The following is a 24,636-nucleotide window of genomic DNA, read 5'->3' as shown; positions in this document are numbered from 1 at the left end:
CCATTCCCACACCTAAGAGCAATGATATTATCAAATTTCAGAACTATTTCTACTGCTCATTGTACAATGAATTATTTCTTGAGTAAAGCCCTTACCTGCTTTCCTGAGCTACAGTTAACAATCTGGACTCCATCAGCTTCTTGGAAGTTACCCACTCGGCCTTTCTCATGTGCCTGACACATAAATCCTTTGAACTTTTCACCTTTTTTACCAGTGATGGTGACCTTAATTGGCTCACCTACTTTAATTTCCCTCTTACTGACAGTGATAACATAGGGACAGGGGTCTTTCCGAGCTGGTACTCCGTGTTGTGGCACAAGATCTTCACAAGCATCGATGGGTGCACCACTGCCGTAGCCAGCTGCATGGTGCATCAGTGCACCTAAGCATATTACTCCCAGCAAAATAAATGCCTTCATTCTGAAACAAGGTGTTTGCTCACTGTCAGTTTCATATCAAAATGGTTACATGTACAATAGCACAGTTATGGGGAATGGTTAGTAATGCAATGATAGAGTATGTAACATACATATACATAATCTGCAAGAAAGACAATTTTTTTCAATCGCTTTAGCAAGTAATTCCACAGGTGCGAGGCAAAACAATGTAAGTGATTTGATTTGATCTATTTGTTGGCCCATTTATTCTTTTCTGTACAAGGGTGCAGGAGGATATAGAGAAGTCCATTTGTGATGAGAATGAATATTGAGAGAATATGTTCATGACTGTGTTATGCATACATTGGTAATGTTATAATTATGTAATTATTGCAATCTTTTACAGTAAATAATGACAACAGAAATTGTTGTGCCCATAGATACTGCTATATCAAGGTCTTGCACCCACTCAGCCAGCAACCGACAACCCAGATGGATTATGCAGGCACAGACTTCATAGGGGACAGCTCCTCAGATGACAGACAAGGAACGACTGCATATCATGTGACCACCAAGTGGCAACTCAAGCACCACCAGAGGTCACTCACCCCACAAAACTTTTCTCCTCCATGGGCTGCATGCCTGAAAGTAGTGCCTGCAGTGTACTGACACCCAGGCAGTATTTAGGTCAGTGCCTGGGCTACTCTCTACCAGTAGTTGAGTTTGATGGGCCAGGCACTGATTGCAAAAGCTTTCCCAGAAACAGGATCTCACTCTGGAGCCACTGCTATGACACCAACACTGTTAGCCTTTGCCTCCCAGAGCTGCCAGCTATGGACCTACACCATTCATAACCTCTACACCAAAGAGACATGGCCTCCAGTGCCATGACAGCAGTTGGACTCTGTTATATTTCTCTTTATTTTCATTGGCAATATGCTGATCTTAAACTTTCGTGTCCCTAGGAACTTTAATTATTGTTTGTCCTCCTGGGGCTTTGATTGTGGCACTCTTTGTGTATACTCACTAGATTTTGGAACTTTCAGTTTACTGTGACATTTTCAGATCTTCAGGCTTCAGAGATTATTATTGTTCTCCCAGTATTAAAGAAGTTACTTGGTTTTATCTATGCTGCCTTCAGTGGACACATTGTCTGGCGATGAGGTTCCTTCTCTTCTCCTTCTTCTTCCTGCCCCAAGCCAGTGTCTCTCATACTTGCTCTGACCCATGTAGACATTGTTTTTGTGTGTCTTCTTCCACTTTCTAGTAGTAGACTTACTCTCATGATGGAACCAGTAGATGTCTCTGACTGTGTGATGTTAATGTTCTAGTAGAAGCAGCACTCTCATGACCTGCAACCTGCCTTTTCCATGTCACCTACAGAGCTCTCTAACTGCCCCCCCCCCCCCCCCCACATCAACTCCATGGTCAAAGCTTCTGGATGGTGCCCTCCTGTTCTAGCAGATCGCCAGGAAGGTCAGTCTGTGGGCACACTATGTTGCACACATGGAACAGCACTTCTTAGCCCATGGCATCACAGGTGATCTGCAGCAGTGTGCCTTCTTTCTGGCATACGAGAACCCAGATATTTACCACCTCCTGCAACAACTTAACCCAGAAGTGGAACCCCACACTCTGCCCTATAGCAGGCTGAAATCCAGTTTGTTAGAATACTTTGACTCCCACGTGCATGTGGCAGCAGCTCGCCGCAAGTTTTCCAGCTACTATAAATTTAATGAACTGTCTTACTGGGAATGGAACACCCGTTTCTATGGTTTATCTCATGACTGCCATTTCCAGTGTAGTAATCCTCAGTGTCAGTAATCGAATGTGGCTTTCTTGGTCTGGAACGTGATTTTCATGCATGCTCCTTATGTGGGACTGCACATGGATCTCTTTAAAGTGAAAGATCCTTCTTTACAAACAAGTCTCCACATTGTCAGAGCTTTTGAACAGTCTCTCAGATCATCATCCACCCTGCATGCCCCATCACAAGTGTTCACCACCCAACAAACATGTTGCCCTCAGCCCCAGTCATTACTCCCCCCCCCCCTCCCCCCCTGCCCAACCTGGGTCAGATTCACACAATTCAGGCAAAAACTCAGCAGCCAGATGCCACCATCAACAGGTCTATTTCTGTAGCTAGCATTTTATTAGTCATTAGAGACACCTGTGCTCCTACCAGCATGCTAATGCACCTCTTGTGAGTGGATGCAAAGATGGATGACAGGGTGGACCTGTTCACAGATGTATCGTACTCTCAGTCTGTGCTCCTACACTCAGAGGAATCTCCATTGCTAATGGTAGCCATCAAAAATGCACTCATCAATCTGCAGATAGATACAGGGTCCTCTGCAGCCATCATAAATTGGCAATCTTATTATCGTGTGATGTCCTCTCCCCTTCAACATTTTAACACTCCGCTGTGTATTTATAGCAGTTACATCATTGAAGTCAATGCCCAATTTACAGCCCAAGTTCAGTACCATTCAACTGCCCTCACCGACAGTGTTTGGTTGTTGACACTCTGGGAGCAATCAGTCTCTTGGGCCTGGATCTGCTCAATTTTCTTGGCTTAGAAATCCACAATACTGTCAAGCTGCTGGTTGCCAAATCCCACCTAGAACAGTTCTTTTCTAAGTTAAGCTCAGTGTTCATGCAACCCTCCTCAGTTGTCAAAGATTTCGAGGCACATGTGGCTCTTCTCCAATCAGCGGCACAGAAGTTCTTCAAAATCAGAAATGTTCCCTTTGCACTCAGAGCCAATCTTTGACTGCAGATATAGTGGTTTCAGGATGAGGGTATTCTCTCTCCTGTTTCCAACAGCTGAAGGACCATCCCCATTGACTTTGTAGAGAAATCAAACAGCACGTTTTGCATTTGCAGGGACTTCAAGACAACCATTAATGCCCAGTGAGTCATAGACACTTTTCCCGTTCCCAAGGCAGAGGTCACAATGCTCCCGTGAGCAGTTGCAGAACCATTACACCACCTCTTATGCAAAAATGTTCACTGTCATCAGACACTGGCATGTGATAAAGCCTTCCAAGACTTGATATGTGCCCTCCTCCACCCCCACATGCCTCACAGAAAAAGACCCTTCCAAGCCTCCAATATTGGAAGCAGAAGCATCAGACAATGGGTTGGGGTGGTCCTTTCATATGTGACTGATGGGAGTGGCCAATTGCATTTGTGTCTAAGAGTCTTTCCGCTGCAGAGGATAACTCCAGTTGGATAGAAAAAGAAGCTCTAGGACTCAAATTTGGCTCAAAAAAGGTTCCACGACTATGTCTATGGCCGCCATTTCATGCTATTCACAGACCACAAGTATTTACTCCCTCATTTCAAGGTGTCAGCAAATATTCCAGCCAATATGGAATGCTGCCTTCAATGCCAGGCTCTATTTCTTTCAAGCGTGCTAATGCTGATCTCCTCATGCCCTTGGCCCAGGACCCAGCCTTTCACATCAATCCCACAGTCTGCTTCCACATGGAAGTCACTGCTGAGGTTGCTGAAGTTTGATGCCAACCTTGTCACATGCCACACTGCCAAGGACCCAGTGCTTAATGAGGTATTCTGCCTGGTGCTACATGGTTGGCCACCAGACTGCAAGCAGCTGCAACATCCAGAGGTCCAGGCCTACTTGTATTGTTTGATTGATCTCTCCATCTTCAATGATATGATCCATCTCCAGGGGGACAATGGATGGACCAGGGTTATGATCCGAGTGGCCCTTCAGCAGTGTATCTTGTCTCTCATGCAAATATGGCAATGGGAAGTTGTGGTGACAAAGTGCCTGGCCTGCCATTGTGTCTACTGGCAGAGCATGGACACAGCGATCACCCACATGGTTGCCTCCTGCAGGCAGTGCAAGCAGGCTACCCCTCCAAGATGTTTTTTCCCTTGGCCAGGCCCTTCTGCCACCTGGTCGGGGCTACCATACACATGGATTTTGTGGATCCCTTTCTGAGATAACCCAGGTTAATTGCCATAGATGCTTGTTGTGTCTTTCACATGTCTACCATATATGCAGGGCACACCACTCAACCCTATCTCAATTTCTTTTCAATTGGAGTGCTCCCAGAAACTATTGTCACAAATAATGGCCCTCAATTTGCTTTCATGGAATCTTTGCTTTCTGTGAAGCAAGTGGTATAGTGCTGATACATACTGCACCTCATGAGGTCCTTATGCTCTTTCTGGATCCTTATTGTTCTATTCCCCAGGACAGGTCAACACCAGAGATAAACTCCACAGCCAACTACATTGGTTGCAGTTATCTGTCATACATCCCACCTGCACCCACCCCTCCTCTCAGTGGTCCAGCCACCACTGTTTCTCTCTCTAACAACTTGTGTGGGTACTTCTCTTCAAAACAAAGAATGCCAGCATTGGTTTCTTGCAGTCATTTCCAATCTTCTTGATCAGGCCATGCCCAAAGAGACATTCAAGATGACACAGTATGTTGTAAACACATTAAGCAATTGTGGCCTCTTTGTGGTCCTTTTCCTGGGTCTGTTAATCTGTCATCATCTTCTGTTCCAGAGGCGGAATTGTCCACAGTACCCATCCCAGACACTGCTGGCCTATCTCAGTTCCAGTCTGTGGCCAGTCCCTGAATGGGCACTTAGCTGCCCCACATGCCATACCAGTGCCAACGCTGATGGAGGTAGACCTCAGCTGCCCCAGCCACCAATGGGAACTCAGCCCATTTCAGAGACATGGAGATGTGCTACCACATTTCCTCTCCTTTGGGGGGGGGGGGGGACACAGGATGGAGGGGGAAGGGGGGAATACTGTGGTGAGTCTTTGTGCCTACTCATCCAGAAACCAACAACACAGACTTCACAGGGAACAGCTCTTCAGATGACAGACAAAGGATGGCCGCACTCTGCTGAACCACCAGGCATGACAAAACCAAGTGCTACGACGGGTTACTGGACCTGTGAACCTTATCTCCTCCATGAGCCATGTGATTGAAAGTAGTACCTGCAGTATCCTGTTGCCTAGGCAGTATTGAGGCTGGCACTCTGCCCTACACTTCACCAGTAAGCTCTGAGTGAGTTTCCTGGGGCAGATGCCAATTGCAAAAGTATTGCCACAAACGGGATCTCTCTCTATGACAATGCCTCCATCCACACCAATCTTCATCTTCCAGAGCAGCCAGCTATGGACCTGCACCATTCATGGCCACTGCACTAAAGTGCCATGATCAGCAATTGGACTTTGTAATATTTATCTTTGTTTCTCATTAGCAATATGCTGGACTTTAACTTTAGGAATTTAACTTTTGCATGTCCCTTCCAGACTTTGATTGTGGTGTGCTTAGATTCTGGAATATTCAATTTACTGTGACATTTTCAGGCCTTTACCTTTCAGAGATTGTTATTGTACTTTCAGTATTCAAGAAGCGACTTCATTCCAATTATTGTGTTCCAAACTGATTACCATTAGAGAATAATGTTTTTGTGTGTTACAATAAACTTCATATTCATTTTATACCTGGGTATTGCTCATGTGCCACCTTCATTGGATACATCAGATGTTATGGTAGGTCAAATGAAAACTTTAGATGTTTCATAAAATAACCCTAAAATTGCACCTGCAGCCTGTAAAATGCCAGGCATTTTCCTAATAGTGTGACACATAGTCAGAAGGAGACAGTATCATGCAGATGAACAAACACTATAAAAGATACAGTGTAATGATGGCTTTCCAATTGCAATAGTCACCATGGATGAATAATGTTCTGTTATTCATTTTATATGTCTACATCTGTACTTTACAAACAATTGTAAAGTGCATGACAGAAGGTACTTCCCAATGCACCACATATTCTTACTATTCCCTTCTTGCAAATGATAGTGGTACTAATAGCTTCTGAAGAATAGCAGTTATCTAGAATGAGATTTTCACTCTGCAGTGGAGTGTGCACTGATATGAAACTTCCTGGCAGATTAAAACTGTGTGCCGGGGTGTGAGTCATGCTTGGGTAGCTCAGGCGGTAGAGCACTTGCCCGCGAAAAGCAAATGTCCCGAGTTCGAGCCTCGGTCCGGTACACAGTTTTAATCTGCCAGGAAGCTTCATATCAGTGCACACTCCACTGTAGAGTGAAAATCTCATTCTGGAAACATCCCCCAGGCTGTGGCTAACCCATGTCTCCACAATATCCTTTCTTTCAGGAGTGCTAGTTCTGCAAAGGTTTGCAGGAGAGCTTTTGTAAAGTTTGGAAGGTAGGAGACGAGGTACTGGCAGAAGTAAAGCTGTGAGGACAGGGCGAGAGTCGTGCTTGGGTAGCTCAGTTGGTAGAGAACTTGCCCATGAAAGACAAAGGTCCTGAGTTCGAGTCTCAGTCCGTCACACAGTTTTAATCTGCCAGGAAGTTTCATATCAGTGCACACTCCGCTGCAGAGTGAAAATCTCATTCTGGAAACCTAGGCCTCATTTAAAGAACCTTGGATTAATTTAAGGAAATAGTGAGAAACCTAAGTTAAGGTGGTCAGAACATGATTTGTAACTCATTCTTCCGAAATCACATGACCGAGCGAGATGGCATACAGGTTAGCACACTGGACCCACAGTCAGTAGGATATGGTTCAAATCCCCATCCGACCATCCAGATTTAAGTTCTCCATGATATTCCTACATTGCCCCAGGAAAATGCCCCAATGGTTCCTTTGAAAAGCACATTGCCGATATTCTTCTCCATCCTTTCATAACCAGACATTGTGTTCCTTCTCTAATGAGCTGATGAGACGTTAACTCTAATCTTATTTCCTTCCAAATACCACAACTTCTGTCAACATGTATCTTCTGCATTTGCTTGTCAGAGGAGTAATAGAAATACTACTATTAGTCTTGCAGAGTTGTGAGTTAGGTACTACAGTGAATAATATACCTTCCTGTATGTCCATACAATTTACGCAAATCAAAAAAAGTTTTGCATCACCTCAGTGCCAAGAGTTCTGGAGCCTATACAGAAAATTGGAAGAGAGATCAACATAAACACCATATCTACCCTTTTTATTGCCCATGAAAACTACACATTGCATGTTGTACCACTAAACTGCGAGACCTTCAGAGGCAGTAGTCCAGATTGCTGTACACACTGGTACCTCTAATACACAGTAGTATGTTTTCTTGCATTGATGCATGGCTGTATTCATCATGGCATGCTATCCAAGTTGGTCCATATTATCCCACACTTCAATGGCAATTTGGTATAGATCCCTTGGAGTGGTTGGTGGGTCACGTCATCCATAGGCAGCCCTTTTCAATCTGTCTCAGGCATGTTTAATAGGGTTCGCATCTGGAGAACATGCTAGCCACTCTAGTCGAGCAACATCATTGTCCGGAAGGAAGTCATTCACAAGATGAGCATGATGGGGATGCAAATTGTTGCCCATGAAGACGAATGCAGCGCCAGTATGCTGCCGATATTGTTGCACTATTGGTCAGAGGATGGCATTAATGTATTGTACAGTCATTATGACGCCTTCCATGGCCACCAGGGGAATACGTTAGCCCCACATAATGCCACTCCAAAACAGTGTGGAACCACCACCTTGCTGCACTCACTAGGCAGTGAGCCTTAGGCATTCAGCCTGACCAGGGTGCCTCCAAACACTATGCGTCCGACAATTGTCTGGTTGAAGGCATATGCAACACTCATCGGTGAAGAGAACGTGATGATAATCCTGAGTGGTCCATTCGGCATGTTGTTGGGCCCATCTGTACTGTGCTGCATGATATCATGGCTGCAAAGATGGACCTCACCATGGATATCAGGAGTGATGTTGTGCATCATGTAGCCTATTGCACACAGTTTGAGTCATAACACGATGTCTCGTGGCTGCACGACAAGTATTATTCACGTTGGTGGCATTGCTGTCAGGGTTCCTCCGAGCCATAACCCGTAGGTATCAGTCATCCACTGCAGTAGTAGCCTTTGGAACATACTTACATTCATACAAACGTACATCCATTATTATACACACAACAAAAAAAGCGAGGCATGTCATCGACAGTTCCTGCTTCTTTGTATCTCCTCCATGTCAGAACAACATCGCTTTGGTTCGCTCATGCATGGTTGTTTATTTCTTTGAGTGGGTTTAGTGAAATCTCTGAACAGTTGAAGGGACTGTGTCTGTGATACAATATCCTAGTCAACGTTTTTATCTCTAGGAGTTCTGGGAACCAGGGTGAAGCAAAACTTTTTTTGTTGTGTGTATAATAATGGATGTACATTTGTATGAATGTAAGTAAGTATGTTCCATATTTCCTCTTAAACCATTAGATCAGTTTCAATCAAACTTGGTACTCATATTATTTACTGTCTGGAAAGAATCACTGTCAGGGTAAAAATCACCCACCTATCAAAGAGATGGGGGTGCGGGTGAAAAAGCAGTGTAGCACGTGAAGTGAGAATAGCTACTTTAGTCATCCAGTATTTGAGAATAAGAGCACTTAGAAACCTGCACAAAACTCTACACATAATTTAGAACCTATGTGACACTTTTTCTCTCTGACAACTGCCACAAAATAATGAAAGGACAAAATTTTGTCACTTACTATATTTTCGTTGTACGTGAAGCACCACATTTTAATTTATTGCCTTTTTGCTACTAACCATAGCCATGTCACTTTTTGCATACAGTATTCACATATACCACTAAATGTACCAGAAAAATTACATCATTATATGGCATTTGGTTTACGAGATAAGACATCATATACACTGAAACTGAGTGAAAACTACTGCATCATGCAAGACGTTTCAATTTATTACTTCATAGCTATTATTTTCTCAACGTTTTTTCAGGCAGTAACAGTATCTGCTGCTGCTTGTGCATACACAAATTTATCATAGTATGACACACTGAGTTGCATGAGAAACTGTGACATATTGCATGTTTCAATTTATTACTTCTTTACTACTAACTCTATTCGCAACACATTTTCCAGATGGTATCCACATATGCCCCTGAATGATTGTAGAAAAATACGCTCAGATGAGAATGGTCATGGGATACCTCCTAATGTAATGTTGGACCTGGTTTTGCCTGGCATAGTGCAGAAACTCAATATGGTACAATGGGATTCATGTTGGGCGATGTGGGTGGCCAGATCATTCACTCGAACTGTTCGAAATGTTCTTCAAACCAATCATGAGCCATCATGACCCGGTGACATGGCACATTATCATCCATGAAAATTCCATCGTTGTTTGGGAACATGAAGACCATGAATGGCTGCAAATGGTCTCCAAGTGGCTGAGCATAACTGAGGACCCAGTCCATTCTACGTTGAACACAGCCCACAACAATATGGCACCATTACCAGCTTGCACAGTACCTTGTTGACAACCTGTGTTCTTGGCTTCGTGGGGTCTGTGCTACATTTGAACCATACCAGCAGCTCTTACCAACTGAAATCAGGTCTCATCGGACTGTGCCACAGTTTTACAGTAGTCTAGGGTCCAACCAGTATGGTCATGAGCCCAGGAAAGTCTCTGCAGGCGATGTTGCACTATTAGCAAAGGCACTCGTGTCGGTTGTCTGTTGCCATAGTCCGTTAACGCCAAATTTTGCTGCACTGTCCTAACGGATATGTTCATCGTACATCCCACATTGATTTCTGCGGTTATTTCATGCAGTGTTGCTTGTCTGATACCACTAACAGCTCTAGCAAATGCAGCTATTCTCGGTCGTTAAGTGAAGGCCAACGACCACTGCGTTGTCTGTGGTGAGAGGTAATGCCTGAAATTTGATACTGTCGGCACACTCGTGACACTGTAGATCTCAGAATACTGAATTCCCTAACTATTTCCAAATTGGAATGTCCCATGCATCAAGCTGTAACTACCACACCATCTTCTAAGTCTGTTAATTCTCGTCATGTGGCATAATGTGCATGTCTCTATCCGATGACTTTTGTCAGTTCATTGTGTATCATTGTGTGACTCATGGTTCAGGAGATATAACGTCATAAAGAATGACCAACGTGATAAACTGACGCATCATGCAACACATTTTAATTTATTACTTCTTCATGATAAAAAGCTCATTCTAAATCAATGGAACGATTTCAGCCAAATTTGGTACACATATTAGTCACTACTGAAAAAAATACTGTAGGGGTAAGTAGCTCCAGCGCCTCTATTGGGGCGAGTAAGATAACGTGCACAGGGAAGGACAATGAGGGGGAAGAAGGAAATAGGCACAGATAGGAGGAGGAGGAGATGAACAAAGATAGGGATGGGGGAAACAGACAAAGAGAGGAGTGAGAAGGAAATGGGCATAGAGAGGAAAGAGGAGGAAATAGGCAGAGAGATGGAGGAGGAGGAAATGGACAGAGAAAGGGAAGAGGAGGAAATGGACAGAGAGAGGGGGAGGAGGAGATGGAATTAGAGAGGGGAGAAGAAAATGGACAGAGGGGTAGAGGCAGATGGATACAGGGTGAGAAGGAGATTGAGGAAGGGGGGAAGGAGATGGGCAGAGAGTGGGGAGCGGGGGTGGAGAGACATGGAAGGAGGAGATGGACTAATAGAAGAATGGAATAAACGCATACCCGGGAAACGCCGGATATGCTACATGGTTTATAAAGTGTGGTCATTCCACTTTAGGACGCTGCAAATGGTTATTCCTAGGTATGTTACTGTTGTTACTGTTTCCAGCAATACACCGCCATCAGTATAGTCCAAAACTAGTGGATCTCTACGGGTATTTATGTGCAATGTGTTAACATTTATTTACGTTCAGGGTCAATGTCAGTCCCAGTACCAGAAGTAGATCTTTTGCAGGTCATCCTGTACTTCGTTACAGTCCTCTGGCGTTGCATTCTTCGTATAAACAGCATCGAACGCAAAAAGCTACTTGGGGCTTCCGATGTTTTCCACTGAAACATTTATATACACAGTAAACCCGAATGATCTTATAACACTCCCCAAGGATTTTCGAAAAATTATCGTTATATCTGTCGACTTGGTTCCGTTAAGATAGTGTTGAGTTCTATCTGCTAGGGAGTCGTTGAATCCAGTCACAAACTTGGTTCTGTACTCGGTTAGTTTTTATTTCGCTCTGTAAATGATAGTGCATAACTGTATCGCATACTTTTCGGAAGTCAGTAACATGGCATCAGCTTGGATGGCTGCGGCTCTCTGACGGGGCAAACAGAGCGAGCAAAGTTTCACAAGAACCTTGTTGATTCCTATACTCCAGATTTTTTCGAAAGAGGTCATAACACGTGAGCATAAAAGGCATAAGGAGCCGCTATGTCATGCCTGAAGCGTTTCGGTTAGTGCAGTTTACTTTCGCGGAAGAATTGGTAGCGGTTCCGCATCGCTAGCGTGACAACGCTGTATCCCAGTCGCTGTTGGTGAAAGTATTCGACGTTACTAAAATAGCTCAGTCCGCATTCATAAACAATTCTTCAAGCTTTCCTTTGCGTGCGTCGAAAGTGTAGTGAAATGTGCGTAGTGTACTAAAGCAGAGAGCACACCTCTTTCTGTTGTCGTTACTTTGTCAGTGTGCAAAATTGTTTCGATTAATAAACGTCACGTCACTGTACAGAACATGGGATATACGTGACAGCGTAGTGGTAAAAATTAAGTCTTACGGCAGTGGATCCCAACCTAGCGATAATTAGCCCGTGAGGGGTAAAATTTAATTTTATGAGGGTAAAAAGAAAAGGGTTCAATTATTTTTCGGTCGCGAAATTAAATTACATTTGAAAGACGATTACTACTATCAGTATTTCCTAAGACTGTATGTAACAGTGATTATGTAAATTACAAACAGTTACAATTTTTTTCAAATACAAACATTAATGCCTGATGCAACGTGGCGCAGACTAAAGTTAGCGAAACGAATGTATGGACATCAACCTCCTCACCCAGTCTACCCACAACACAAACACTTTGAAGTTTGTACCATGTACCTATGACAGTAAAATTGAGATATATGCACCACATATGCTTAAATATCTCATAATAATGCCTTCTAATTGACAGCACAACACAACTACTGTGCTGTAGGGCCTACGCAGTATTATTATGATTACTATTATTTGCTGCGGTCAGACACAACGCATTGACAGTCTGGAGTCTCTCGGTTTATACTAGTAAGGAGTCCAACAATCAAATGATTTACAAACGGTAGGCCGAAGTATAGTGCATACATTTTAATTTGGTTGATTACAAATGGGCTTGTAGGGTGTGGGTGAAGCAAATGTCGCTATAGAGAGGAGTGGTGCAGAGGAAGCATGCTTTGTAACAACTGTCTACCCTCAAGGTGGATAGTTAGCATTCTTTTCTGAGAAGAAGTTAAAGGTAGCACTAGCGATGGGCCGAGAACTGCTACATCCTCCACAAATATTACAAAAATTGACGTACATATGTGTGCGTGATTCATACCTCCTCCTAAACCACCGGACCGATTTCAACCAGACTTGGTTCACACACGCCTTACTGTCGGGCAACAATCACTTTGCGATAAGAGCCACCTACCTATCACAGTAAAGGAAATATAACACCATAGACAATGAGATGAGCGACAAACTGCCGCATCATGGCCCACGTTCATACATATTACACTACTGGCCATTAAAATTACTACACCACGAAGATGACGTGCTACAGACGCGAAATTTAACCGACAGGAAGAAGATGCTGTGATATGCAAATGATTAGCTTTTCAGAGCATTCACACAAGGTTGGAGCCGGTGGCGAAACCTACAACGTGCTGACATGAGGAAAGTTTCCAAGCGATTTCTCACACACAAACAACAGTTGACCGGCGTTGCCTGGTGAAACGTTGTTGCGATGCCTCGTGTAAGGAGGAGAAATGCGTACCCATCACGTTTCCGACTTTGATAAAGGTCAGATTGTAGCCTATCGCGATTGCGGTTTATCGAATCGCGACATTGCTGCTCGCGTTGGTCGAGATCCAATGACTGTTAGCAGAATATGGAATCGGTGGGTTCAGGAGGGTAATACGGAACGCCGTTCTGGATCCCAACGGCCTCTTATCACTAGCAGTCGAGATGACAGGCACCTTATCCGCAAGGCTGTAACGAATCGTGCAGCCACGTCTCGATCCCTGAGCCAACAGACGAGAACGTTTGCAAGGCAACAACCATCTGCACTAACAGTTCGACGACGTTTGCAGCAGCATGGACTATCAGCTCGGAGACCATGGCTCCGGTTCCCCTTGACGCTGCATCACAGACAGGAGCGCCTGCGATGGTGTACTCAACGACTAACCTGGGTGCACGAGTGGCAAAACGTCATGTTTTCGGATGAATCCAGGTTCTGTTTACAGCGTCATGATGGTCTCATCCGTGTTTGGCGACATCACGGTGAATGCACATTGGAAGGGCGTATTCGTCGTCGCCATACTGGCGTATCACTCGGTGTGATGGTATGGAGTGCCATTGTTAACACGTCTCGGTCACCTCTTGTTCGCATTGATGGCACTTTGAACAGTGGACGTTACATTTCAGATGTGTTACGACTCGTGGCTTTACCCTTCATTCGATCCCTTCGAAAGCCTACATTTCAGCAGGATAACGCACGACCGCATGTTGCAGGTCCTGTACGGGCCTTTCTGGATACAGAAGCCAGCATATTCTCCAGATCTCTCACCAACTGAAAACGTCTGGTCAACGGTGGCCGAGCAACTGGCTCGTTACAATAGGCCAGTCACTACTCTTGATGAACTGTGGTATCGTGTTGAAGCTGCATGGGCAGCTGTACCTGTACATGCCATCCAAGCACTGTTTGACTCAATGCCCAGGCGTATCAAGGCCGTTATTACGGCCAGAGTTGGTTGTTCTGGGTACTGATTTCTTAGGATCTAAGCACCCAAATTGCGGGAAAATGTAATCACATGTCAGTTCTAGTATAACATATTTGTCCAATGAGTACCCGTTTATCATCTGCATTTCTTCTTGGTGTAGCAATTTTAATGGCCAGTAGTGTACTTATGTCGCTAAAAGTTCCTACACAATTATATCATGGTATCACACATGGTTCAGGAGATATAACGTCATAAACACTGAGCTGCGTGAAAATCTGCCGCATTGTGCATAACGTTTACATTTATTACTTTGTTATTACTGACTCTATTAGCAACACATTTTGAAGACAGTATCCACATATGCTGCTGAATGCAGCTACACAAACATGTCATTGTACGACATATAGTTCAAGAGATAACACGTCATAAACATTGAGACGCGTGAAAAAATGCGTCATTATGCGTTTTAACACATTCATTCTTCACTACTAAGACACTTCTACATCGAGTCAACTTAAGGAAATCCCTGACACCTGGCAGTACTTTTAACAGCTTTCAGCTGCGAAACGCCAACGGCTGTAGGCGAAAACAATAGTTGCCTATAGAGCTATGAAGAGGCGTTGCCACACAGATGTTTACAAAATCGCGTTCTAGACCCTCGAAGCAGCTGCACCTGGCGTACTAGAAATATTGTTTATAATAAAATTCTGAGTTATGTAAACATTATAGAGGATTTGTATTGTGCATACAGTGTGTCTTAATTTAGATACTGTACTTATACATTTGTACATTATGCATATTTCTTTATACTACCGTTTCATAATTTCAAGGTGTTTACACGAATACATGGAAATGAAAATTTTTCGTTTGTCATAGAAATTTAGCAAAATGTATACCTGGGTAATGTCAGATTTGTCATCTAGTCAGTCTATATAAAGAAAAGATAGATAGAAATAAGGAGTATCAGTTGTCTCATTGACTCATCAGTTCGTGGTTTAATAAAACAACCATAAAACTACATAAATATCATTTATCTTTCGTCATTTTAAAGTGTTCAAAGAAAATGCTTTTTCATTTTAAAGTTTAGTTAGGCGCTAATATTGATAATGGTTGTGCAAGGTTATTAGCTAATATCAGATTGCACTCGTAGGTAATAGTCTCAGAAAGTTTGGAAATCAATGTCTTATGGAATGATGGGCTGGTAGACCCCCGAGGGGTAAGTTAAACCACCTAACTGGAAAGGTTTTTCTTCCTTCACACACAATGCCTCTTTTCCTTCTCGAAGTGTTAAATCATTGTCTTAAGTTATCTGTTGAGCGCAAGTGAATGCAAGGGGTATATGTATAGTGTAATGTCGCGTGATATTGAAAGAATGGAGAGGGTGAAACACGGTGCTTGCACACAACGTACCCCTCTCGAATAACATCAAGGCGGCCGCCGAGGTCATTGCCATTATCGCTGTCACTTTTCCTCAGTCCATGACAGACTGCAGGAGATGTGGAATTTAACCCAAGATTTCGCACAGAGTATGGTGGCCAGAGCCGTTCGCTATCACCTGTCCTCTCCGTACCGCCCTAAAGCTAATGTTGAAATGTTTTTACTACCGAGAACTAGAATCGGTAACATCTGAAGCGAGCGCTATCTCATGTGTACATTAGTGACCCCGGCCGTGGGAGAGGGTAATATTCTGGTGATGCCTGTACTACAGGCCTTGGCGACTCAGAAGGAATAGTGAGGCTTAGAGTCATGTAATTGTCTGCAAGGAAAGCAAGGTGGACACTTGAAGACGGATACGGGCAAAACCTTCATGCATCCAGTTTCATCAAACGTGTTCTTCTGGTACCGAGACTTCCGTGTAAAACGATAAAACGAGTAACATTTCCCTCAACTGCACAGATATTCTAAAAAAAGATCGTCTGAGGCTAACGACCTGACAATGCAGACTTATTTCCAATGGAGTCCTTTCAGATAGCAAATGCATATTGTGTTAACAACGGCACAGTTATAACACACTCCTCGATTCGGGCGTCTTTTGACCTTATCCGTTCTATCCTTACAGTACGTAATATATATCGTAGTAAGTATGATAAAATACGATTTCTTATCCGGTAACTCCAGTTATTACCTGACACTGCAAGAATACGAGATGATGTTTTGCTACTTAATTTGGCGGTATTACGGAACGGACGAAGAAAGAAAGAAAGGTCAAGATTGAACAGTTAGTCGACGGAGAGATAATCAATACAAGGACAAACATGGGGAAGAATTAGGCCATGACGATTTGAAAATAAACGTCTCGGTATTTGACTTATCGATGTAAGAAAACCACGGGGATTCGAATTCCTGGTGAATGCGAGTTCAGTGCACAATTGCGCCAACCTATTCGGTTTGAGAGCTATTCACGTAATCACTCACTATCCGATAAAGCAACAAGTCTTGATACACGCAGGTCGTATAACCTGTCAGAACTGCTGAAATTTTCCCATCATTCATCATGTGGCTCTTTAACCAGTTTTTTATTATTATCAAAAGTAGCTTTCGGCTACGTAGCCATTCAATTAGGTCATATGGTTCTTACAGTGCATTAGTCCTTGTTGTCTCCACACTACAAATAGTAGACGAGTTTTGATATCTGGATTGACGATAGCAGAACTAAAGAATATATACCATGCAAAATGACAAGAGTAAGTAAAACTTCACTGAAAACGAGGGAGACACGTTAGCATCTAATAAATATAGAAATAGAAGGAAGTTTTTCTTGAATTGCAGCCTTACATGAGAACGAAATAGGTAGATAAACAGTACAGACAAGACGAGAATCGAAGCATTTGAAATGTAGTGTAACAAAGAATGTTAAAGATTAGATGGGTTCAACGTATAACTAATGAAGAATGAATAAATTTGTGGCTCAACTTGACTGAAAAAAGGAGCAGATTAATAGGAAACATCCTGAGACATAAAAGAAGAATGTTAATTTGGTAATGGGGGAAGTGTGGGGTTTAAAAACAGTAGAGAGAGAGACCACGTCTTGACTCCAGTAAGTAGTTCAATTCGATGTAGATTGTACTAGTTTTGTAGAGATGGGACGACGCGAAGAGCTGCATCAAACCACTGTTCAGCCTAAAGACAATACCAACAACAAGAACGTTAATATTTAGACTCGTTATTCATTCGTACGCAGTCACACACAATCTTTTGCCCATTTCTGTCTATTTTAATTATGACTCTCTATGTACACAAAGTAATGGCGTATTTGAAATCCCCACCAATGTACGAGGCTGAATTCGAACCCGCGACTTCTAGCGTACCAGGCAGCAGCAATACGCCGAGACCGCGGAGAGGACCTATAAACTGAGAAAACTGTTCAGGGCGATTATAATGAAGTACTTGCGTTCTTCCCATTAGAAGAGAAACTACAATACCTTATAAAAAAATATAGAATTTAAAATTAAAGCTTCAGCAGGGCGGATCACAAATACAGCTTTTTAGCTGGTTGAAGACTGCCTAAATATCACCAAGACTTTCAACTTTTCACCACTTCCCTTTGCTCTTCACGTTGGACCTTCCGCCTATTGAAATATTGTTCTCAAGATTGCTTGCTTGCTAATGAACACTAACTTCCCACTGTTCCGTCAAGTGATAGTACTATTCGCTCACTCCACATGCGAGCGACGTATGTAGCGATCCGTCGCATCGGCAACCGATCACTTCGTAGATCGCACTTGTGTTGGCAAATCACAGCGATCAGTACTGATCACATGAAAATCCCATGCAGTCTGATGATGGATCACCTGCGATTCGTGGTTGCAATGTTTAACTGGCTAGTTATCAGCGATGTGAGACAATATAGTTGCGATTCGTTTCTCTAGTTATTAAGTGTTGTCGTGCAGTTTTGTTTCGTTTCACTTCGCCCTAGTTGAGTAAGAACTTTGCGCTAGAATTTGTAGTTATTACGGAACGACGAACTACTCTGACAAATAATGTGGAGGTTGGACTCGCCATTTGAATTAAGGAATAATACAAAATACACCCTCTGATTTTGTAGTGATTAGTATTTTGAAGCTTGTTTTATAGAAGTAGAACTGGTGGGAAAGTAATAGCAATAGTCGCGACACAATAGGCTCCATCTGATGATTTTGAGGTAATTGTGGAATAATTATACATACTGTAACTAAAATTTTTAACTTCTAACGTTCGTGATAACTTTACACAGAAGCTTTGAAAAATAGTAAATACGCATGCTATACAGTAAAAACTCAACTGTGGCTGAACTCACAATCAGCGAAAGCAGCGTAGGCCATGACTACAAAAAACAGCAATAATTGAGCTACATTACGGCTAACCTTATTTCAGATGAGATGATGGTATGGGATTATCGGTCAGGAGATCCCGTCTGGGGTTGTTGGGCTGTCTGGTGCAATACTTTCAGTTTGAGGCTACTTCAGTGACTTGCACGTCTTTGTGAAGAAGGTGAGATGAAATGATTAGGCCAACACAAACGCCTGGTCCCCAAGCGAAGAAAATCTCCGATCCGGCCGGGGATCGAGCCCGGTACCCCGCAAACAGGCAGCAACACAAACCTTTGCCCGCGGTGGTCTAGCGGTTCTGGCGCTGCAGTCCGGAACCGCGGGACTGCTACGGTCGCAGGTTCGAATCCTGCCTCGGGCATGGGTGTGTGTGCTGTCCTTAGGTTAGTTAGGTTTAAGTAGTTCTAAGTTCTAGGGGACTTATGACCTAAGATGTTGAGTCCCATAGTGCTCAGAGCCTTTGAACCATTTGAACAAACCTTTGCTATAACTAATATATAGTAGACCCCGGGCTGTGGACAGTTTCGAATGAACAGCTGTCAAGACTTCGGGATATATTGCGATTGTCCGAATATTTCGCCGAGTGGCATACATCGTTTGGCGCGAGAATATGTTAGCAATCGATTTTTAGGCGAGCTATTTTGACAATGTGAGTCAGACAGTCTGTTAGTCGTATGTCATGGTGCAGGTTCGTAATAATGCACAGCCGGACATAGTAAAACACAACTTGTCAATAAAGTTCTTGTGCCAACTGGTAATAAGTAAGAAGCAATTTAGAAATGTACAGTTACGTGGAACATATTCTTCACACGTTAAAAATACACGCAACATTATGTGATTAATCTGTTATTTCTAGAGCTGCTCAATCATACGCACATAATCTTAAACAGTGTTATTATTTTCAGTTCAATGGGTAATTTCTCCCCCCTACCTCTCCCCCTACCTCTCCCCCCCCCCCTCAACAAAAATGGCCACTACAGCTGCTGGGTCCTAAGTTGTGCTACATGAGATACCTCGATAAGCTGTCTCTCTTTATAAGCATTGAACATTGAGTTGTCTGCCAGCTTTAAGTAGTAACCAAAAAGCATTCAGAATCGACGTTTTTCGATTTCTGTCCCGCGTGGCTGCTCCCAGATGTCTCGTTGCCTAGAATCTACCCAGAGCTGCATTTCTCAATTTTTCTTATTTTTTTCGCGACACCCTACATCTGATTTTTTACCCTAAATGCAAAAGAGCAAACACATAAAGTACATAAAATAGATTTTTTATTAATATGTGTATAAACTCTACATATAAAAAGGAATTTCTTGACTGTTTGACTCATTATCGCCCAGCCCAAAACGCTAAGAACAGAAACTTGGAATTTGGGTTAATCTTTTACTGCAGGCGTCGTTTAAGAAGAGATTTTTCGAAATTCCACCCCTAGTGGGTGAAATAGAGGACTGAAGGTTTTTTGAAAATATATCGCTATTAAGACGATTTTGAGCTAGGACTACGAAATTTTGAATCTGGTTAAGTAGTAGGCAGAAGTTTATTTTTAAAATAAAGTGTTATTTTAAAAACTGCTAAAGCATTTTTTTTAAAGCTGCATCTATGAAAATTAGCATTTGACTTCTCAGTCAGAAATAAAAAGGTACGTATTGCAGCGCTTTTGGAACTTGCAACCCCGAAGGGAGTGAAACAGGGGATGAAAAGTTCCATGAAAATATTTCAGTATGAAAGTACGTTTAAGGGAGATACTATGCACAAGAATACCTGTTTAAGATACAATTCAGTTCTAGGTGTAAGACTGGCGCTAATAACTATAAAGCACTTATCCGATTTGTCTTTTTTTGGTTTTTTGGTCAGAAGTACATTAGGAAAAAGATCAAGATTCAATGGCTTTAATTAGCGTGAAAAGTTTAGAAGGTGTTGTAATTTATGAACTAAATCATGGAAAACTATTTAAAAGTTACTGCTGTAAATCGACTTAGCCAGAATAGCATGGAAAAAGAAGCAACTCTTTAATACATTAATTTTTCAGTAGGTGTAAAATACGTTTTTCAAATTATTTTTGTTGTGATTACTAAGCAAACATGAGTGAAGCAGCGAGCGCTGAGTTAGTCGCGTATAACGATGGGCGATTCCTTGTAAATTCGGTTATTCCAAAAAAAAAAAAAAAAAAAAAAAAAAAAAAAAAAAAAAAAAAAAAAAAAAAAAAAAAAACTATTTGACGATAAATTTTTTTATGTTGTAGATATTTTATCTGCGAAAGACCCGAAGACATTAAAAATCTCGCAACACACCAAAGCGGCCAAACAGGGCGGTTGAGAAAGGCTGCCGTAGAGCGTTCTACTATAGGCTGCCACCTACAGGCGTTCTCGCTGCAGCGCAGTGGTTGGCCCTCACCTGAGTGTTGTCCGCGAAGATCTGTGCTGCAGACTGCGCTGGTCGCGGCCGCCTTTTGAAAGCGAAAGTGTGGCCCTGGAGGGAGGGAAGGAGGGGGGAGGGCTGCGGCGCTAACCAATGGCGCCGGCCCCCACCCACCACCAACAATTCCCTCCACTAATCTCCAACTTCTGCGCTCGGCGTCTTTGTTGGCTTCTCCTATCAAAATTCGCCTTATCTACAGGGGCTGGAGAAGGATGGTGGATTAGGAAGTAAGAAGTTTGAAGGAACACTTCCTAAACAGTTGCCAGCTCTTAGGTTAATAATCCTGGTATCTGCGCCGAGGGATTCACTCTTGGTGTGTGCGTACCGAGAGCGCAATGGAACTCATGAACCCTCCTTGTCATCACTGAGTTCGTCGTCTGTAGTTATAGTTTCGTCAATACATGAGTGCTCCTTTAGGATTTCATTACCAATAAGGCCAATTATGCTTTACACGCCGGCGGATAATGTAAACAGACGAGTATCTCAAGAACTTTGCCGGCTAAGTGTGAGTTCCACAAACCGAAGATCTTAAATCGTCTCTTCCTTTCAAGGATTAGGCTACTGCCTGTTTCGAAGATCTTAAGCCAGCTACTTAGCGTTACTACAATACTGGCCATTAAAATTGCTACACCACGAAGATGACGTGCTACAGACGCGAAATTTAACCGACAGGAAGAAGATGCTGTGATATGCAAATTATTAGCTTTTCAGAACATTCACACAAGGTTGGCGCCGGTGGTGACACCTACAACGTGCTGACATGAGGAAAGTTTACAACCTATTTCTCACACACAAACAACAGTTGACCGGCGTTGCCTGGTGAAACGTTGTTGTGATGCCTCGTGTAAGGAGGAGAAATGCGTACCCATCACGTTTCCGACTTTGATAAAGGTCGGATTGTAGCCTATCGCGATTGCGGTTTATCGTATCGCGACACTGCTGCTCGCGTTGATCGAGATCTAATGACTATTAGCAGAATATGGAATCGGTGGGTTCAGGAGGGTAATACAGAACGCCTAGCTGGATCCCAACGGCCTCTTATCACTAGCAGTCGAGATGACAGGCATCTTAGCCGCATGGCTGTAACGGATCGTGCAGCCACGTCTCGATCCCTGAGTCAACAGACGAGAACGTTTGCAAGACAACAACCATCTGCACTAACAGTTCGACGACGTTTGCAGCAGCATGGACTATCAGCTCGGAGACCATGGCTGCGGTTACCCTTGACGCTGCATCAAAGACAGGAGCGCCTGCAATGGTGTACTCAACGACGAACCTGTTTGCGCGAATGGCAAAACGTCATGTTTTCGGATGAATCCAGGTTCTGTTTACAGCATCATGATGGTCGCATCCGTGTTTGGCGACATCGCGGTAAACGCACATTGGAAGCGTGTATTCGTCATCGCCATACTGGCGTATCACCCGGCGTGATGGTATGGGGTGCCATTGGTTACACGTCTCGGCCACCTCTTGTTCGCATTGATGGCACTTTGAACAATGGACGTAACATTTCAGATGTGTTACAACCCGTGGCTCCACCCCTCATTCGATCCCTGCGAAACCCTACATTTCGGTAGGATAATGCACGACCGCATGTGGCAGGTCCTGTACGGGCCTTTCTGGATACAGAAAATGTTCGACTGCTGCCCTGGCCAGCACATTCTCCAGATCTCTCACCAAGTGAAAACGTCTGGTCAATGGTGGCCGAGCAACTGGCTCGTCACAATACGCCAGTCACTACTCTTGATGAACTGTGGTATCGTGTTGAAGCTGCATGGGCAGCTGTACCTGTACACGCCATCCAAGCTCTGTTTGACTCAATGCCCAGGAGTATCAAGGCTGTTATTACGGGCAGAGGTGGTTGTTCTGGGCACTGATTTCTCAGGATCTATACACTCAAATTGCGTGAAAATGTAACCACATATCATTTCTAGTATAATATATTTGTGCAATGAATGCCCGTAATCATCTGCATTTCTTCTTGGTGTAGCGATTTTAATGGCCAGTAGTGTATTCTACAAACAGCAGACTGAACAGCTTCAGAGTATCAACTTTCCTTATAATTTACTTCATTAAACTTAGCTGGCATAAGTATGAATAGAGGTAAAGCATTATAGCGGTAGTTTCTTGTTAATGCAATATATTGTATTACGGAGGCTGATTCCGAAATGATGTAACAAGCATTCAGGGATGATGGAGAAGGGTGAATTTATCAGTGTGAGGCAAGGGATCCTAGGCCGTAAATGACCGAGTCGAAAAGTATAAGCGAAAATCTACTCAAGTTCCGCCTTAGCCTTGTGTATCGCTCAAACTAAGGGCCCCAACTTCCGAACCTGAGTCATGACGTACAGAATTCCCGCTGAAAACTCCTCAATACCTTCAGATTACTTCCGCTGTTGATGGACTAGTAACGACGCATGTAATCTGATGTCAGACAGACCGACACTCGTAAGTGTACGGAACAGTAATAATGAATTCCATTTACCTGTACAAGTTTCTCAAGCTACTACATTTACGACATGTGTTCAAAATGGCGTTCCCCAGCGTCAATTCAGGCATGTCATCGCTGCACAACGACCTGTGTTACCCATTCTAATACCCCCGGTGTCGTTTGAGCAGTATCGCAGCCACCGAGAACTCTTGCCAGGAGACCCTCTTCAGACTTGACAGGCGTCTCATACACAAGACTTTTCTCGTGGCCCCGCAGAAAGAAATCAAGTGGGTTGAGATCAGGTGAACAGGTTGTCCACGAAACACGCCCCCCTCTGCGTGCCCACTTTTCAGGGAATGTCTGATCCAGGCTGGCTAGTCAAGTGTTTAGTATTTTACCGAACTGTTCGGTGTTGCAGCCCCGTGTTCGGTACCGAAGTGGGTGTGGTTCGGTGTTTTCAGAATTCCATTCACGTTTATTGATTTGCAAAATCAAATCAATAAACATTTGGTAACTCGTACATATAAAAAATACGTATAAGCGTCAAAGGTGCTGGGCACTGAAGAGGACAGTGATAAAGATAGTTTTTACGAAGAGGTCCGCTTACTAAATAAAACTTTGGAACTACTACAAAGTCAAACTTCTACGTCCACAAACACGTTTTGTCGGAATCGTTTTTAGCAGAGATGAAACGCCTAATACAAAAACAAAGTATCAGAAGTATCGATGTGGTAAAAGCATAATTATGCTTTCGTTGCAATTTGAAGTTTTCAACATGTAACGACTTTTACCAAGGAATTAAAAGTAACAAAAATTTGTTGAAAGCTAAAACTAACAATAATAAATATAATTTTTTATCTTTACTAACTGTTTTATTGTGTTCACCCTCAGATCAGCAAATCGTTTCGCCCGGCGGTGATCGGTAATTTTGTCAATTTAATCTGGCAACTCTACATCCAGGTGTTCACGAACCCTCAGTTCCAAATGAGGTGGGGTTCCGTCATGTTGTAACCCCCTCGTCGGGATTTCCTATCCTACGTAGACTTAACAACAGCAGTAGCCGTACATGCATTCAACTGTCAGAGGTATCAGAACCATTTCCGCTTAAAACTTCTGTCTCGGTCGTTTCTAGACCAAGGTCCCTAACAGAAAATTGACACATTTACCCTTCTTCTTCATCATCCCAGCAAGTTTGTAACATCATCACGAAATCACACTAATACCATGATTCTTTTCACTTACATGAAAGTTCTCCTTGCTCTTGGGAACGCAATGTTTCGACCACATGGTGGAAAGCATTCCAAGTAGGATC

The 24,636-nt window shown here is 43.2% G+C and overlaps 1 protein-coding gene across 1 annotated transcript in view; it reads right to left on the bottom strand.

The window, feature by feature from the left end:
• The window catches only part of LOC126145841 (putative defense protein Hdd11), a 49,644-nt gene extending 28,714 nt beyond the window's left edge, over positions 1 to 20,930 (bottom strand). The window contains exons 1-2 of the mRNA XM_049915584.1: positions 20,870 to 20,930; positions 96 to 420 (exon numbers count right to left, since the gene is read on the bottom strand). Coding sequence (XP_049771541.1) covers positions 96 to 419 — 324 coding nt within the window. The 5' untranslated portion in view covers position 420; positions 20,870 to 20,930. The remainder of the gene's footprint in view (positions 1 to 95; positions 421 to 20,869) is intronic.
• Between the last annotated feature and the right edge of the window lie 3,706 nt (positions 20,931 to 24,636).

This window comes from Schistocerca cancellata, chromosome 2, assembly GCF_023864275.1.
Source record: "Schistocerca cancellata isolate TAMUIC-IGC-003103 chromosome 2, iqSchCanc2.1, whole genome shotgun sequence".
In the NCBI taxonomy this organism is placed as follows: domain Eukaryota; kingdom Metazoa; phylum Arthropoda; class Insecta; order Orthoptera; family Acrididae; genus Schistocerca; species Schistocerca cancellata.
The sequence above is the reverse complement of the archived record's forward strand: the minus strand, read 5'-3'. Positions and strand labels throughout refer to the sequence as shown.